The sequence below is a fragment of the Micrasema longulum genome, unplaced genomic scaffold (assembly GCF_059751315.1).
Source record: "Micrasema longulum isolate JH-2025_06_02 unplaced genomic scaffold, ASM5975131v1 h1tg002414l, whole genome shotgun sequence".
Taxonomy (NCBI): Eukaryota; Metazoa; Arthropoda; class Insecta; order Trichoptera; family Brachycentridae; genus Micrasema; species Micrasema longulum.
Window position 1 is genome coordinate 84755 of NW_028279561.1, and position 17317 is coordinate 102071.

General features: G+C 32.1%; 1 protein-coding gene across 1 annotated transcript; it reads left to right on the plus strand.

Annotated features, from left to right (window-relative positions):
* Window positions 1–676: 676 nt before the first annotated feature.
* On the plus strand, window positions 677–17089 carry LOC148272256 (dyslexia-associated protein KIAA0319-like protein). The gene is made up of 15 exons (XM_088240291.1): window positions 677–793; window positions 1081–1251; window positions 2513–2743; window positions 3319–3956; window positions 4752–4872; window positions 5386–5624; window positions 6366–6588; window positions 7145–7302; window positions 8019–8159; window positions 11064–11304; window positions 11787–11977; window positions 12139–12429; window positions 12511–12745; window positions 14396–14572; window positions 16220–17089. Exons 1-15 carry the CDS (start codon window positions 763–765, stop codon window positions 16399–16401), a joined length of 3270 nt encoding a protein of 1089 aa, XP_088096417.1. The 5' UTR covers window positions 677–762; the 3' UTR covers window positions 16402–17089.
* Window positions 17090–17317: the final 228 nt, after the last annotated feature.

The following is a 17317-nucleotide window of genomic DNA, read 5'->3' on the forward strand; positions in this document are numbered from 1 at the left end:
GGTAACTGATATTGATTCTGCTTTGGATTGTGTTAGAATAAAAATATAAGTAAATAGTGACAATTACGTTCTGCATTAGTTAAGGACCTAGCTCTGTAGGTAATTTTCTTTTTTTTCTCATGTTTGTAATTAGCTCGAAGACAGTTCCCTTTTTCTAACTTAATAAACATAAATAGGTACATAAAAAATTTAAGCTTTGTAAAATTATTTTCAAATTTAAACGTTTTCAGGATAGATTTAAATTTCCTATTTTTCCTTTTGGGCATTAAATTCATTTTGTTTTAATTAAAATAACATCGTGACCGGGAATTTAAAAATAGGGAAACACATGACAAATGAATTTCTATATCACATATCCGATATGGCACTAGGAAGACGCGATCTTCCATTAAATTTCAAATTTCCGATGGGCGGATGTTCCCGCTTCCTCTAAATTAGCGGAGAGAAGGACAGCTTCCGTCTATTCATACGTGCGAACGCGGAACTTGTTTTTAACAGCCTCCAAGATGATCAAATCTCATCTATATTTTTCTCAACCTCCCCACTCTCTCAAATAACCAAACTACCCCATAAACATACTTTTTTTTCATTTTTCATTTATTCTCCCCCTGATAAAATTAAAATAAAATAATCACCTGTTAGCCATAAATTGTAAATTAAAAATACATGAATTGACAATTGACAGCTACTAGTGGCACTAGTGCCTAGTGCTACCACTTCTGCAAAAAAGCTAAATTAAAAATATGACTTCGACTGCGACATATGTCAAACTTTTTGTCAAATATTAATGCCCGTAAGTTTAATCTTGATTATTATCCTACTTCCTTCGCCCACGTTGTTAATTAGTTGGTTTTGATAACATACAATTTATCGTCGCGTATGTATTTAATTAGTCTCGTAGTTTTATATTTTATTTTTCTGTACGTAGCAAACCCGCATATTTATTCCTTATCTCTAATTATTATACTCATTCCCAGTGTTTTATTGTTCTTCCTAACATCTGCTCTTTTTAATTTTTATTCTGTATTCGTAATTCGAGTTGTTACCAACAAATTTATATTGTGTATATTTTCTTTTCAGAATATATATCTAACATGAATTGCAAAAGGTATAAGGACATTATTTTAGCATCTATTCTTAATATGTTATTTATATTAAAGTTGTGTGAGGCTCAATATGAAGATATGTGGAATGATGAAAATAGATGTCCCCATCTTTACCCAAGAAATTTTTTAGGATATGCACCAAGAGGTATTCAATATTATTAATCTTAATTATAAATTTCTATGTTTTCTATTTGATTGCACAATTCTCTGCATTATTTAAAAATATTTTTTTCATTTATTTTTCGATATTTCAAAGCATAGCTTTCCATTTTTAATAATCGTTTAGGCCAAATTTTTTCTAATGTAGGCGTTTTTTCATGACTAGATATATCTTCTTTTTAATTAATGTTTTTAAACCCATAATCGGCTAAATCACTTTGGTATAGTTAATATATTAGAGTGAATTTTAACCCTTCTGCTGCTAAACTAAAACTTGATTATATCAAATCTATTTAAAAGAAAAGAATTCATTTTTCAGTAACAGGTCTAAATTATTTCATTGTTTTTACTAATGATAGAAATAGATGATTAAATAGTATAACATTATGTTAAATATGTTGTTGAATATGTTGATGGTTTGTTTTGTTGTTGTTTTATGTTAAAACTTCGTTTTTAAATACCTGTATTTCAAAATGTGTCTTTTGTTTAATGTAACATGACATTACAACACTGTTTCCAAAATGATTTTTTAGCTGTCTTCTTAAATTAGATATTCTATTTTTTTTTCTTTCCTCTTCTCTTGCCTGATTTCCTTCATTTCTCTTGTCTCTTATAGCATTTTAAATTCCCCCCCAATGATATAAATTAGGCAACCCACCCTCACGACTATGTTTTGTACCATGTTTTATACTATGTTTTGTACCAGAATATTTAAGTCTATCCTGGAATATCCGGTCAAATCATGGTTCTGTGGTGTAGTGTTGCAGACTCCAGGTCTGAGGTTCCATTCTCTCGTATTTTAGCACAATAATTGTCTGGCACTAAAAAGCCTTATAATGAACATATTTCGGTATATCATTAGAAAGAAAATTGTTTGCTCGTGTTTTCTACGTTTGAAAAACGTTGCACTAAAAACATACATTATTTTAACAAAGCATAGCTTATATAAACATTTTTTATTAGTATTTCGAATTTGATTTTCTATGGGGGACTTGATGATATTTTATCTATTTCTATTTCGATTTTTGAAATTGGGATTTTTTGTATGATTTACTTTTAAGTCCATGTTTTATTGCTTATGAATTTGTTTTATGCTTTTAATTTATTGAAAATATGAAAATTGTTTCTCCTGTATTTTTTCTAAATATATGTGCGTCCCAACTCAACACCAGGACAAAATATGAATGAAGATATAGTATTTTGTCCTGTTATAAAAAAATAACAATGTGCTATCTCTAATCTTACAGGAAACTCGACCGCTGGCAATTACACAGAGAATCCAAAATTAAGAGGATTAAAACAGTGTGTAATGGGTTGCTGTGTTGTTGATACATGTAATGTGGTATTCATGCATGATTCCACATGCTATCACATAGAATGTGCCAGCGATGAATTGTGTCTACCATTATTTCGCTCGGAAAATATACACCTTGGAGCACATGTTACAATGGTACTAGTGAGTCCAGTATCGGAGGATGGTAAGTTTTAGTATTGAAACACATCTTAATACAGCCCTCTTTCACTAGTCCACCAACAAAAAAATTGGCAAGTGTCTTATTAGTGAAAACATACATAAGTATAAAATACATAAGCTAAAATAGGTTTTTGTAAAAACGGTTTTATTATGTAATTTATGCATGAAACTTTTAGTTTGATTTGTGCTTTTAAGTATAAATATGTATATTAATATTAATAAATGCTACGAAGTACTGAATTTGACATTCATATCCGTTTATTCTTTCTCGATTAATCATCAGTCTCCATAATGATAAGTGTGAAAGCACCGCAGTTATAATCATAAACGTATATGCCATTCATATACTGGTAAATTATGGAGCTTGATTTTGTGCATGAAACTATTAAAATACTGGCAGATCATAGTACTTGTCGGTTACTCAACCCACAGACGCAGAAAGTTGGTTAGATGGCCAAGTGTCTCGGGTTTGATTCCCGCTAGTTGCAAGATAAAAATCCAAAAAATATCTCGATTGGTCTGGCTGTTGTGCTGTATTTTTTTATAACTTCCTTCCCATCTGCGGTTTTTTCTTTACAGAAATTTGGCAGGATATTCTGGATCGAGCTAACTATGCAAGTTATCAAGGTATACCTACTCTTTCTCTAGAAGATGAAATAATTGATAACCTGGCAAATGTGAATCGGAGGACAGGCTTGCAACCAGAGAATGCTTTAGATGCCATTAAATATAATAAACAGTTCCTCACGGATGGTCAAGATTCGGATTTGCTCTCCCATTTTAGTGGAAACATCGGGTCCAAAGAAAATTTTTTAAGTAGACCTAACAATTTGAAAAATTTTCTCGATAAAAGTGATCAGCAAATGATAATGGATGCATCGGAGGATTTTACTGAGAAGCTTGTCGGCTGTGAAGTTGGCATTGTAACAGATTGCCCCCTGAATGAGGAATGTGTTCGTCTTCTCAGCAAATCAAGATCAGGGCTATGTAAATGTATTGATGGGTATGTCAGGAATACTACTGGAATGTGTACTTTATTAAGACCTGTACCATATTCATTAGATCTCAATAAAATTACTGAAAAAGAAGTACTTTTCAATTCTGCAAAAGTGGAGGAAGGCAATAAGATGGACACTGGTGAACCTGTTAAAAGTTCAATTGAGACATCATCAAAACCAAACATCAATAAATTAACTGTATCCGCTCTGTCTAAAGAGGTTTGTCATTATTTTATTTTCTATCTACAAATCAACTTTTTTAGTGTTACATTTTGAATTATCTAAGTAATTATTAGCCAATAAAAAAAAAGTTTTATGTTGCTCGCATTAATTTAAGATATTTTTTGATAGTTATGGTACATCATATCTTTGCCGTTCAGCCAAAAGTTACTAACACTAAAAAACTCAGTTTTGAGTTGAATATGCCATTCAAAGTATAAAATTATGTTCTTTAAGAGGCAAAAGTCACCAAGGTTACTTAGTTAGAAACTAGTTGCGTAAATTGAAATTATTTGTTGTAAGTGAAAAACAGTGGTGTGACTTTCAATAAAATCTCAACAAGTGTAAATCACTAAAGGCTGATAGAATTTAGTCAAACTTTTATGATTTCTTAAGTATGACAGTTTTCTACCAAAACTTAAAATATTTTTGATATTAAACATAATTTTACCCACAAAATTTAATAATTATTTTGTAATATTTCCTTTCTGTTTGAGTTGCATTGTCCAGATTATAAACAAGCAAAAGTCACTATACAAAATTTTAGCCACCTTGCCACATTAAAAACCTTCCAGATGTATTAAAATGTATCTAATAGAAAAAGTTACCAATGGAATTTATTAAAAAGACAAATGAATTATGTTGTATACATAAAAATTCCAAAACACAAGAATCTTATTTTTCCTTGGCCTCTGAACTTTAGAGTTGCGATTTCTCAATGGTGTTTTTTGGATTAGTGACTAGCCTAAACGGTGACAATATAACGATTGATGATATGTCTTTTTTTCCTTCCAGGTAAGACTGCCAGAAAATGAGGTGACTCTCTCAGCATACACTATTCCGGATGAAAAGACCAGTAATGATCATTATAATTATGTTTGGAAGTTGGTTGATCAACCTAAAGGTGGATTCACAGGTATCTATAAAATACCAAAGTATATTTCATGAACTCAATAATCTTGTTTTCTAATTGGCGGCTTTCGTGGTGTAGTGGTTAAAATACTTGACTCACACATGGAACAAATCTATTTTTTTATTATTTATTTATTTAAACAATAATATAGCATACACAATTGTATTTTTGTTCCCGCAAAGCCGAGGTCTGTCTGCGTTTGAAGTATCCATTTATGAAATATATTTTTTGAAATAGTAAATGCATAATCAAACATCTTTATTTTAAAAAAAAGAGGGTTGATTTTATCTTAAAAACTGTATACATTTTATTCTTAACATTCATTTTATCTATATTGTGCACATATTGACTTTATAAAAAAAATGTGATAACTGCAATAAACATTTACTTAAATAAGTCACAAAATAATTAAAATCACAAAATATTAAACAATAATAAAAGTTATGTGTGCATATGCATGCATATTATGTATATTTATTTATTTTTATAATTCTTGTTTTCTGTTTATTTTCTAAGGTAATATGAAAGAACAAAATGGAGGAACTGTGACTCTTTCACAGTTGACAGAAGGAAACTATCGCTTTAAAGTGACTGTGAACGGAAGTGTTACAAACTCTTACGGCGAAGCTTACGCCAATGTTACTGTCCTTCCACCAAACAGGATGAATAAAGCTCCCATAGTCATTATTACACCTCCGTCTCAAAATGTCAAACTACCCAACACAGGAGCAGTTCTAGATGGAAGTGACAGCAAGGTACTAATAAAAAACGATTCATAATTTTGTCAATATATACTGATATTGAGTTCGTCATATAACACATGTGATGTTGAATTCATCATAAGTGGTATTGAAGAATTTTCTAGAAGAGAACAAATAGTGCTCTAACATTTTTGTTACAGTTCATAAACTTAAATTTATGTACGTAAATGACAGCTGTCACCCCAGCTTGCATATACGTTCTCTTATTTCTACAACATTTAAGTTTGTAAGTGAAAATTCTTGATGGAAGTTCATTGTAATTTATTATATAAATAAAAGACGAGTGATACTTTAATCCACAAATTTGGAATATCCAGTGACCGGTTTCATCGCTTCCGCGACATCTTCAAGACTGGTATCTTTATTAAGGAGTTCAATGTATTTATACAAAATAGAGGTAAGGAAAGATAATTCAAAATCACATGAAAAAGAAAAAAAGCGATGAAACCGGTCACTGGATAATCCAAATTTGTGGATTAAAGTATCACTCGTCTTTTATTTATATAATAAATTATTTCTACAAGTTTGCATAGAAAAGAATTATCATAGTATGTATATTATAAAAAATATATTTAAAAAAGACTATGAAAATATTGTTTTTCTTAATAAATTTTAACTACTGGTTGAAAAATAATTATTTTTGTCAGTCATTTGGAAAATAGTTGTTATACGGGTTCCACAATCTATCTGTGGACGACATAATAATCCTGGAAATTTACAAAATCAATTTTTCAGGATGATGACGCAATAATTTCATGGCGCTGGGAGTTAACTTCTGGCCCCCTCGGATACCAGCCTCCCCTTCGCGATGGTCCCACCTTGCAGTTGACTGACTTGAAGCTTCCTGGAAACTATACCTTCCGTTTGACAGTTGAAGACTCCGACCATGTGAAAAATTCTACCACTGCTAATATAACAGTACTCAACCACACTGATTATCCCCCTGAAGCAAATGCAGGTTAAAATCCTTTAATAAGTATTACAAGTCACTCATCTGGTATCTAAAATTATTTATTTTAATAAGTATAAATATAAAATAAATGTTTGAATCAACTTTTTCATATTATATGTAGTATTAATGGCCCTTTTTTATAATTATCATACTTTAACCTAACCTGTTCTGAGAAGGACTGTACAGTGCTCATTTTTTATTTCTTTTGTTCGCATGTCATTAAGATATTTTCTAAATTTCTTCTTAACCAATTTTTTTTTTGTAAAGCCCATTTGGGGAAGCATAATGAACAGTTTTGCAGAATAATAATCCATGCACCCTCGACCAAATGTTGTCTTAAAGGGAAGAATATTGATGTTGTTTTAATAGTTAATCTTCCAAAGCTAAGTAATGCTGCGATGCATGAAGTTTGTTCAAGCTGATATAAATATCGGTGAAACTTATTGTTATCTACAGATAAGGAAAACAAAAATACCTATTGATCAAGTACATCATTTCCCATAATGTTCAACTGCTGGATTTGAAAACATATTGATATTTAACCACCTTATTATATTTTTAGGGCAAGACATAATTATTTATTTACCCAGAAACAATCTCACCCTAAACGGCAGTCTATCAACTGATGATCATGAAATATCTACTTGGGAATGGACCAAATCCTCCCAAGATCAGGACAAGGCCGTAGATATGCAGAATACACATTCTCCGTATCTTCAGGTAAAATATAATTTATGTATTATTTATCATTGTCCTTTAATTTTATTTATAAAGTTGACAATACGTAAAACATCTTGGAACTGGGGCCTTATACTGACTCCTTCATCTTTAGAATCATGCGCAACTGACTGAAATCGATCGAAAACCCCGAATGGAATTAATTTCCCCGAAGCTTTTAACATTGACAATCGAATGTGATATTGTACCTTCATCTGTCAAACTTGTGTAAAATGCTCCCCATTCATCTTTAAATGATGAGTATTTTATTTTAACTTATATCATTTTGAATAAACAACAGTGATAAATACTCAGATGTTGGTGTATTGAGAAATGTGTAACTTATCTAACTACATATCCTTTTCTAATCACTTTTCGGCTTGAGTTTTACATACTATGAGTATTATTTTTTATTTTTTTTATCTTTCAACTATGTCAAAATATGTGATCTAGGCTTTGTTACTCACATCATTTGAGGAAACTCAGAAAACAAAAAGCACGATGACAGTAAAAAAGTCCATAGATAAATGTCAATAGAAAATTAGTTCCAGTTTATGCCACTGCCAACTTATACAATACGTGTGACTTTGTAAACAAAATCTCGATTGTATAAATTAAAATATTCTTATCTGTTGTAGATTTTTTAGTCATATTTTTTTTGATAAACCTGCAAACATTTTTATTATCTGTTTTTAATCTCATTTACTTTCTTATTTTAGCTCTCCAATTTATCAGAAGGAATGTATACATTTGTATTGAAAGTAACAGATTCTTCAGGGCAATCTTCTACAGCAGACGTTCATGTTTTTGTAAAACCACCTACTAATACACCCCCTACTGCCAGAGCTGGAAAACACCAGGTAAAATTATTTTTATTTTTATTTCAATGGATATCAAATAAATGCGTACCTATACATTGTTTTGGTCATGTGTTGCTGGGAAGTATGCATGTTTTTATCAAATATTATTTTAACATTATTTTAAAGTGATACTGTAAAATTATGCAACTAATAATACCAAGGTATGCCTAAGTCTTTTCTGGTTTCACTAAGTGATGGCGCCACCGAACAGTATGCAGCGTATGAATTTGACAGTACGTCAGTTTGTTTGTCTGACATTAACCGACAATAGCATCTGTGTTGTATTGTTCATTGATTATGTTGACGTTTGTGCCTGAAGAAGAACATTTGCGGTACGCATTGCTTTTCATCGAAAGTCATCGTTTGCTAGTAGAAACAAATGGTGAGCACGCTTCATCGATTAGAACATGTGAGACACGGTTTCGACAATTTGAACGTGGTGATTTCAATGTGAAAGACAGTGCGCGCTCTGGTAGACCACAAAAATGCGAAGACAAGCAATTGCAGGCATTACTGGATGATGATCCAACTCAAAACTCAACAGCAATTTGCAAAAGCATTCAATGTGTCACAAGAAACAATCAGCAGACGTTTACGAGCAATGGAAAAAAAAAAACAATAAACTCGGTAAATGGAAAATCGCAGACATTTGTGAAATGCTGCTTCAACGCAACGAAAGAAAATTATTTCTGTACTGAATTGTGACGGGTGACAAAAAATTTATTCATTTTGAAAACCTGAAGTGGAGAAAATCGCAGCTGTCTACCGGAAGGAAAATTTTGAAAGTTTGGGATCAATAAAATATTATCAGTAAAAAAATAATTAAAAATTTTTGGGCCTATAAAATATGCATGTCAGTAATACTTTTGAATTACAAAACATGGAATCTTAACAAATAATATTACATTACTAACAAAGTATATACAGGAAATGTAACATTCTATTTGTTTAAATAATTGTCTCTAACAATGCAAATATAATATTTAAACTAAAACAAATACAGTAGAACCGCCATATAACAAAATCCAAGGGACCAGAAAATAAAAATTCGTAATAACGAATTCCCACATATAACAAAAAAAAAAGTCATACTAGGTATGTATTACGCGCCGTCGCAAAAAAAAGGTTTTGCGGCTTCAAAAAACATAATAGACGGACTGACATTCTCGGCAGTATTCAGAGAGGTTCGGAGGTTTTCCTTCACACACATGCCTACATACATACACACGCACTTTGACAGTTCTAGGTGCCGACAGACCGCTGCGCGCCGCCGTAAAGGCCATAAAACCGTTCACATACGGCAGATGCAGCGGCGGCGTGGCTTTGAACGTGCGAAATAATATTTCCAACTTTTAACATTTTTTTATTTCGTTATAAATTTACGTAAATGTATTGGCATTTTTTCATACGAGACAAAAATTATTTTATTATACACATTAACGGGATTTTGTTATATAAATGTATTTTTGTATGAAAAATAGGTTTTAGGGAATAAATTTTGATTTTTTTTCGATATACGTCATTTTTTGCTAAATCGCGTTTCGTTATATCGCGGTTTTACTGGAGAACCAATGGATCAAATTTGAATCGGAATATAGATGGGTGACATGGAGTTATAACTGTTAACAAAAGGAGATCCTTAATAAGCTTAATCCAACATTTAATTAGCGCCAAACCTATTGCACTATAGAGAGCTAGCTGAACTCATGCTTTGAATCTTTTAATAAATATGACTTAAATATATTTTCTTTAAATATGTGTGTATTTATTATGTTATGTATGATAGATATACAGTAGAAATTGTTTAATAAAATGTGTACCAATTCGAAGCATTTAAATCATCATCGTAAATCAAATTAGCTAATTGAAAAAAAAGAAAATATATAATTAATATAAATAAGAGATTCTCTTTTTTGTAACGGATGCGGCGTTGCTATTTCCATAGTTTTGTATGTGGATAAATGAAAAGCTTTTTGAGGTACAACAAATTTATTTTTATTTCTGAAAACTACAATATAAGAAATTTTATCTTATGTTATTTTGAAAAGAACATTAAATAAGTCGTGCCCATTATTGCCTAAACATTCCTGTAAGAGATCTCTGAAGCATCCCTCAATTTTTTGGAGCATTTCTTGGGGGTATAAGGTGAATCTCCGTGCAGATTGCCTCCTTCAGGTTTTGTAAGTTCTTTGGGCGATGTTTATAAACTTCGGCTTTAAGATAACCCTACAAAAAAATCACAAGGGGCCAAATCTGACGAGTATGGGGGCCACTGAATATCACCTCTCAGGGAGATAAATTTCCCGGGAAACTATCGCATGCCTCAAATCGATTATGCCAATCACATTCTGGGCGATGACCATCGTGTACGGATAAAAACCTAAGTCTTTATGGAGAATTCTCTTTGTAGAGCGGTCTGAAAGTTGAAGGGCAGCAGCATGTTTGCAAGCGAGCGTTTAGGCGATTGCAAAACTGAGCGCCTGACTGCGTCAATGTTCTTGAGTGTCTGGGCCGTTTGAGGACTTACATCTCTTTTTCTGACAACAGATCCTGTTTCCCTAAAGTTTTTTAGCGAGCAGGAATTGGCGGTGGACCGAGTATGGAACGCGCGTTGGGTGTCTAATATAGACTCGTTTTGGCGGATGTACACTTCAACGATAAAAGTGCACTGTTCATTCATCCACACCATGTTTGAAACTGACAGTACTGACATGGAAACTTCCCAGCCGTCTGCACAAATCGACATCGTCTCCATCCTACAACCGATCCTCAAGCCTTTCATAACTAGAGAGATGGCAATGCCCCACCCTGTATTATTATGGTTTCACTTTTAACAATTTCCTCTGTGTAATATAATACTTCATTTTTCTATTTAGTATCTTACAATTATTTTTCCTTCTCTAGTATATTTCTCTTCCCCTAACATGGGTTTTCCTTAATGGCTCCAATTCCACTGATGACCACCGCATTGTAGCCTATACATGGAAACTACTAGATGGCCCAACCAATGCCACTCTAACTCACTTCAATGAGTCTACAACTAATCTAACCCAATTGACCAAAGGAGAATATCAAATACAACTAACAGTATTGGATGACAATGGAAATTCTGCTTCAGACACTGTAAATATAACTGTCACCCAAAGTAAGTTTCTTATTATGAATGTTGCCACAAAATCCAATTTATTTATATATTAGCAGATTTAGGGCCAGTTGCATAAAAAAAAGTTAGGTTTTAGTTACGTTTTTGTCAAAATGGACAAAATTGGTTGCATGAAATAAATAGAACTCATTTAGCCCTAAATCTGTTTAAGTAAATAAGAATTGAAAGAAAAAAGAAAGAAATAAATCAGAACATTAATTTTAAAAACAACATTTTATCTAGTCTATCAATATTATCAGATATTTCAACAGCAACAGAGAACCCCTTTGAAAAGAGACTATGAATGTTTAAACATATAGGTATTGTGGTCTGTGTTCAGCTGATTTAAGTAATCACTTTTAACATAAAATCAAGTTTATTTTTATCATTGTGGTATGTTTTAAAAATAATTTGCTGAAATCAGCTTCGCTCTATTCAGCCGTTTTATTGAGATAAAAATAAATTATAAATAAATTGTGTTCTAGACAAAAATGCACCACCAAAAGCGAATGCAGGCGGAGACCAAACAATAATACTCCCCGTTAGTGTGGTGATAATCAACGGCTCTCAATCCAGGGATGATTTGCGTATTGCTCGCTGGCAATGGTCACGCCAACCCACGGGATTAGCAACTGGAAAGGTGGTCTGGGATACCGACAAACAAGCAGTGTTAATGGTAATAAATTTTTAATGAATTTTGTTTTAAAATTTTTTTTCTGATTAGCTAAAGAACTTTTATACCATCTCCCTAAAAGTTCGGTCCAAGTCAGTTCAAATATTGTTTTTTTTATATAGGAAATAAATGAAAATTAAAGTTTCTTATTTTTATTTTTTTAGCTAACTGATGTAGTGCCGGGAAGATACGTCTTTAGCCTGGAAGTTTGGGATGATCAAGGACTCTCCGACACGGATACTGTTAGCATAAATATCAAATCAAACCCCAATAAACACAATTTGGTGCAGTTGACTTTGAATGCACCGTCCAGTGCATTGACCTATGGACAAATGACATCGCTAGAACAAAAAATGGGGCTTCTTTTAGGGGAGTCATACAGCATTAATATTAGTGATGTAAGAGCTGATCAATTAACTACAAAAGCACAAATTATCTTCTACGTCACCGATAAGGTATGTTAAAATAGTAATTCATTTATTAATTACATAAATAAATAGGTATATCATTACAATTCTTGTTTTGTTTTTTCTTAGAAAAATCCATCTGAGTTTCTACCGGGCCCTGTAGTAGTTTCTAGGTTAAAAAGTAAGTTGCGAAGAGATGCCGGATTACTGGAGCTTAATGTGGCTCTTATTGATACTGTTGTCTGTCAAAACAATTGTTCTGGACATGGAGTGTGTAATGAGCCTACTCGGCAGTGTCTCTGTGAAGCTTTTTGGATGCAGAACATTTTTACACCATTTGTTGATGATATGGATCCCAACTGCGGTAAGAAAAATACTCCATAAATATTATATGTATACAAATACAATAACTGAGATAAAATCTACTTCAGCTGCTGAGAAGAACCAAAATATTTCTATATCACTTATCACCAAAGGAACACTTTATATTTTTTAAATATTTAGTTAATAGGAAAAATATACAGTACCTAAGAAAAGTTTTTAGCAAATTGCAATGAAATTTTTTAAATAAGCTTATAAAACGCACCTACGAGGGCGGATTGATAATGAAGCTACCTAGCGCTAGATGGCAGCAAAAACACAAAAAAGATTTATTTTTTCCAAATTGCGATCTGTCAAACGGCAGCTGTTAAAATGTCACCTAAATTCATTGATTAGTTTATTTGCTGTAGTCGTTTGAAGTAAACAACTATTGTATTTCTTGAAAAATGGAAAAAAGCGAATTTCGTGCAGTGATTAAACACTATTATTTGAAAGGGAAAACGGCGAAAGAGACAAAAGAAAAGCTCGATAAACATTACGGTGAGTCTGCTCCTTCAGATTACATGATAAAATATTGGATTGCTGAGTTTAAACGCGGCCGAACAAGCACTGCAACAATACCATCAACAGGAAGGCCAAAAGAGGTGGTTACTGAAGAAAATATCAAGAAAATCCTCGATATAGTTATGAATGATCGCCGAGTGAAGTTGCGTGAGATTGTTGAAATGGCAAACATCTCATATAAACGTGTGTTCAACATTTTGCGTGTACGTTTGCATATGAAAAAGCTATCGGCAAGATGGGTGCCGCGTTTGCTCAGTGTCAAATAAAAACGAGTTCGAGAGACCACTTCACAGCAGTGTTTGGACATGATAAAGCGTAATCCTGTTGATTTTTGGCGTCGATTAATAACTGTTGATGAAACATGGGTGCACCACTATACACCTGAAACCAAAAATCAATCGAAACAATGGGTGGAAGCTGGTGGAAGTGCTCCGAAGAAGGAAAAAGCAGTGAAATCGCCTGACAAGGTTATGGCCACTGTATTTTGGGATGCACTCGGAATATTGCTAATCGATTATCTTGAAAAAGGATCCACAATCACAGGAAACTATTATCGTTTTTATTGGATCAATTGAATGATGCAATCAAAGAAAAACAACCACATTTAAAGAAGAAAAAAGTGCTCTTTCTTCAAGACAACGCACCGGTTCACACAGAATTAGATACGATGCTAAAATTACGTAAAATACACTTTGAATTGGTTGATCATCCCTTATAGTCCAGATTTAGCTCCAAGTGACTTTTTCCTGTTTCCAAACTTTAAAAAAAAATGGCTCGTAGGAAAAAGATATAGCTCAAACGAAGAAGTGATTACCGAAACTAACGCGTATTTTGAGAGGTTCCCGAAATCGTATTATTCAGATGGCATAAAAAAGTTGGAATATCGTCTTACTAAGTGTGTCGAAGTAAAAGGAGACTGTGTTGAGAAATAAATGGTTTTTGAAAAAAAAAGTTTTTTTCCTACTTAGGTAGCTTCATTTTCAATCCGCCCTCGTATTTGATTCAAATGACAGATTGTAAATATTTTTTCAAAACAGAGGTTAGTTTTTAAAACAGAAAATTAAGAATGTTTGTTTATCAAAAACATTAACTCATTAGTGTAGCTTATTTGTTTTGTTTGTTTTTCTAGATTGGTCCATTTTATATGTCGTTGTTGCTGGCTTATTAGTGTTTCTGTCTATTGTCGGTATTATTTGGGGGTGCTGCTGTCTGATCTCAAAGTTGTGTTCTCGAAAAAATTCAGTTCATCGTAGAATTGCTCGTTACACTCTACTAGGAGGTGGAGACGAAGAAGAAACTAAAAGATGTAAGTTTGAATTCAGCGTTTATTTCTTTAGGCTTATTTTATTTAGCAACTATTTTTTTATTTAAATATATATTTTTTTAAATAGAGTCTAGAATTCCAACCGTCAATGATGCTGCAGAACATTTTGTAATCTTGGTCTTATTTGTAAACGATAAAAAAATATAATAAAAACAATAAAAAGTCCATTTTTAAATAGCATAAATGAGGGCTGGATTTCATACCATCTATTTTTTATCTGTTATTAAATCCTCCTTCATTTTATCTGCTTTTTTCGGTTAAATTATTTTTTCATTTTATTAACGCCTATCAAAATCATTACCGTCAAACATGACAATTTTGCCCAGCCATGACAATTTTGCCCACTGCCGAAATCCTTTAAAGAAGAAAATAAAACATACAAAATATTATGAATTCTGTACAAAAAATACAATTTCAAAGTATAGTTAATCTAGCAATTAATTGCACTGCTGTACAAAAAAAATAAAGATCGATTTTTTTTTCTACATACACATTTAAAGAAAAATCGTTTTGGGGGCAAGCTCCCTTAATTACGAAAATCGCGTCAGAACTGAAATGGTTTGTAAAAAAAAAAAAAATGGCTTATGCATAGTCAAACAAGAACAAATTAAAAGGATTAGAGATAAACTCCTTTGGTTTTGTTAAAAATCCAATTGTTTGCCAACCCTGGCCCACAAATCTACATTGTATAGAAAAATTGAGGAAATAGTTGACAAATTTGCCCACCGGGTTTTTTCGTTGATTTTATAATGGTAATGCCTCAATGATGCTATTGTTTAAACATAAACAGTTTTTTTCGCCCAAAAAGTAGTAATAATTATCATACGATAAGGATGATAAAACCAAAAATAACAGTTAATTACCAAGTGGGCAAAATTGTCAACAAGTGGAGATAATTTTGCCCAGCATGTTTTGTCTACTAAAATTGCATAAATAAAAGAAAAGCAAACGTTTTGTACTTGTAAAAATGCTCAGAATAATTAGTATTACTATTCAACAAAATGGATAGGAGTAGCCCTATACAAAAAAAATATGATATCGTAAAAGTTTGTTAAAACTGGGCAAAATTGTCACGTTTGACGGTACCACTAAAATTTTCTTTGTTCCTTTTCGGCTGTCCATAATTAACAATTGTTTTTCATCTCTTCTGAAAAATTCATCATTTTGCAGTTGCATAATTGATCACCAGAATTACAATATTATTAATAAAATGAGTTTATTTGGACAATGAGGAAGTTCAGTGCTCAAAAATGTTTTCTTACACGCGGTAAAAATTAGACCATTATACCGTGAAGTATATTAAAAATGTATGAAAAATGAATAAAAATGAACTACGTCACAAGGTATTCCGAATTAACCAATGATAAGAGTGTTGTGATAGATTTCCGGTCTCTGGGAAGCCACTCACCAATCAGCAGAACTTACCGGCCATAACTTGTGACGTCACTGGTGGAATAATTTATAAATTACAAAACTTTTAACAATCATAGCGCTGATAATAAGATACATATTTTTTTTTTTTTTAAATTGGCTTAGTTTGATAGTCTATTAACAAATATATATATATGTTTAAAACCACTGAACTTCCTCATTCCTCATATGCAAAAGTAAAAATTAAGTCTTTTTTAGTTGCAACCGGAAAAATGTCCGTTTCTGACTCAGATACAGACTCAGATGTGCTCTTTGAATCTCGCAAGAATACTTCTCTAGCAAGTCGTTTTGCAAATGGAGAAATACCGCGCAATGGACACTTACCGAAGAACGGCACACGGAATGGTGCACTCAAATCTGGAAGACGTGTCAAGACATAAAACAATAATTCTATGTCTGTGTTGCCAAATATATATTCCAAAAGGGAGTCAATGTAGAGGTCTTGTTTAAATCGATTTCAGATCGGTATTAAACGGTCACCATTTTAGTATAATTCATAATACAATATGGTGAGTATTTTGAGAAAAAAAGAGGTGTTTGATGCACAATGTATTAATCTTTTACATTTAAAAACTACATATTTTATTTCACATATATTTTCATATACAACATACATAGTGTACAATACTTTTATATTTTCACATTCCTTACACACGCACACACATGTTTTTAATATATTTTTTGATCTTGTAAATGTGAAAAAGCCTTTTAAAGCTTCTAATATAATAACAGGTTGACTGCCGCTTTACCAAAGGTGAAGAGCGGGGAATGCCGGTTGTTTTCCTACAAAATCGCTTCTCTATTTATGCTTTTAGTAAAGTATTCCAATTTCTCTGAAAATAAAAACTAAAAATTATGTATTTGTGTGTGATAGACATTGAAATTTTCATTCCCAGCACTGAATATGCACATACGTGTGATGATTTATTTTGTACCGTTTATTATAGGATAATGATGAAATAAAAAAAACACATTAAGGTGAGTAGTCTCATAAAAAGTAAAGAACTAATACGATTTGGCCATTTTAAAATTCCATTTTTTAATTTCAAAAATAATTATAAAGAAAAATAAGATATAAACAATCGTTTTCTAAGGTATTTTGGAAAAAAAATAAACTTAAATTTTTACATAACTAAAATATAATTACTATTCGACTGGGAAATTACGCCTCTTGAAACTTAGACTAAACTTAGGTACGGTGGTGCTCATATAAAGACAAAGTATTTATTTGATGATTGAATTAATTAATTGAACAGGATAATAATACAAAAAAAAGCTGGAGGTGATAAGGCTAGC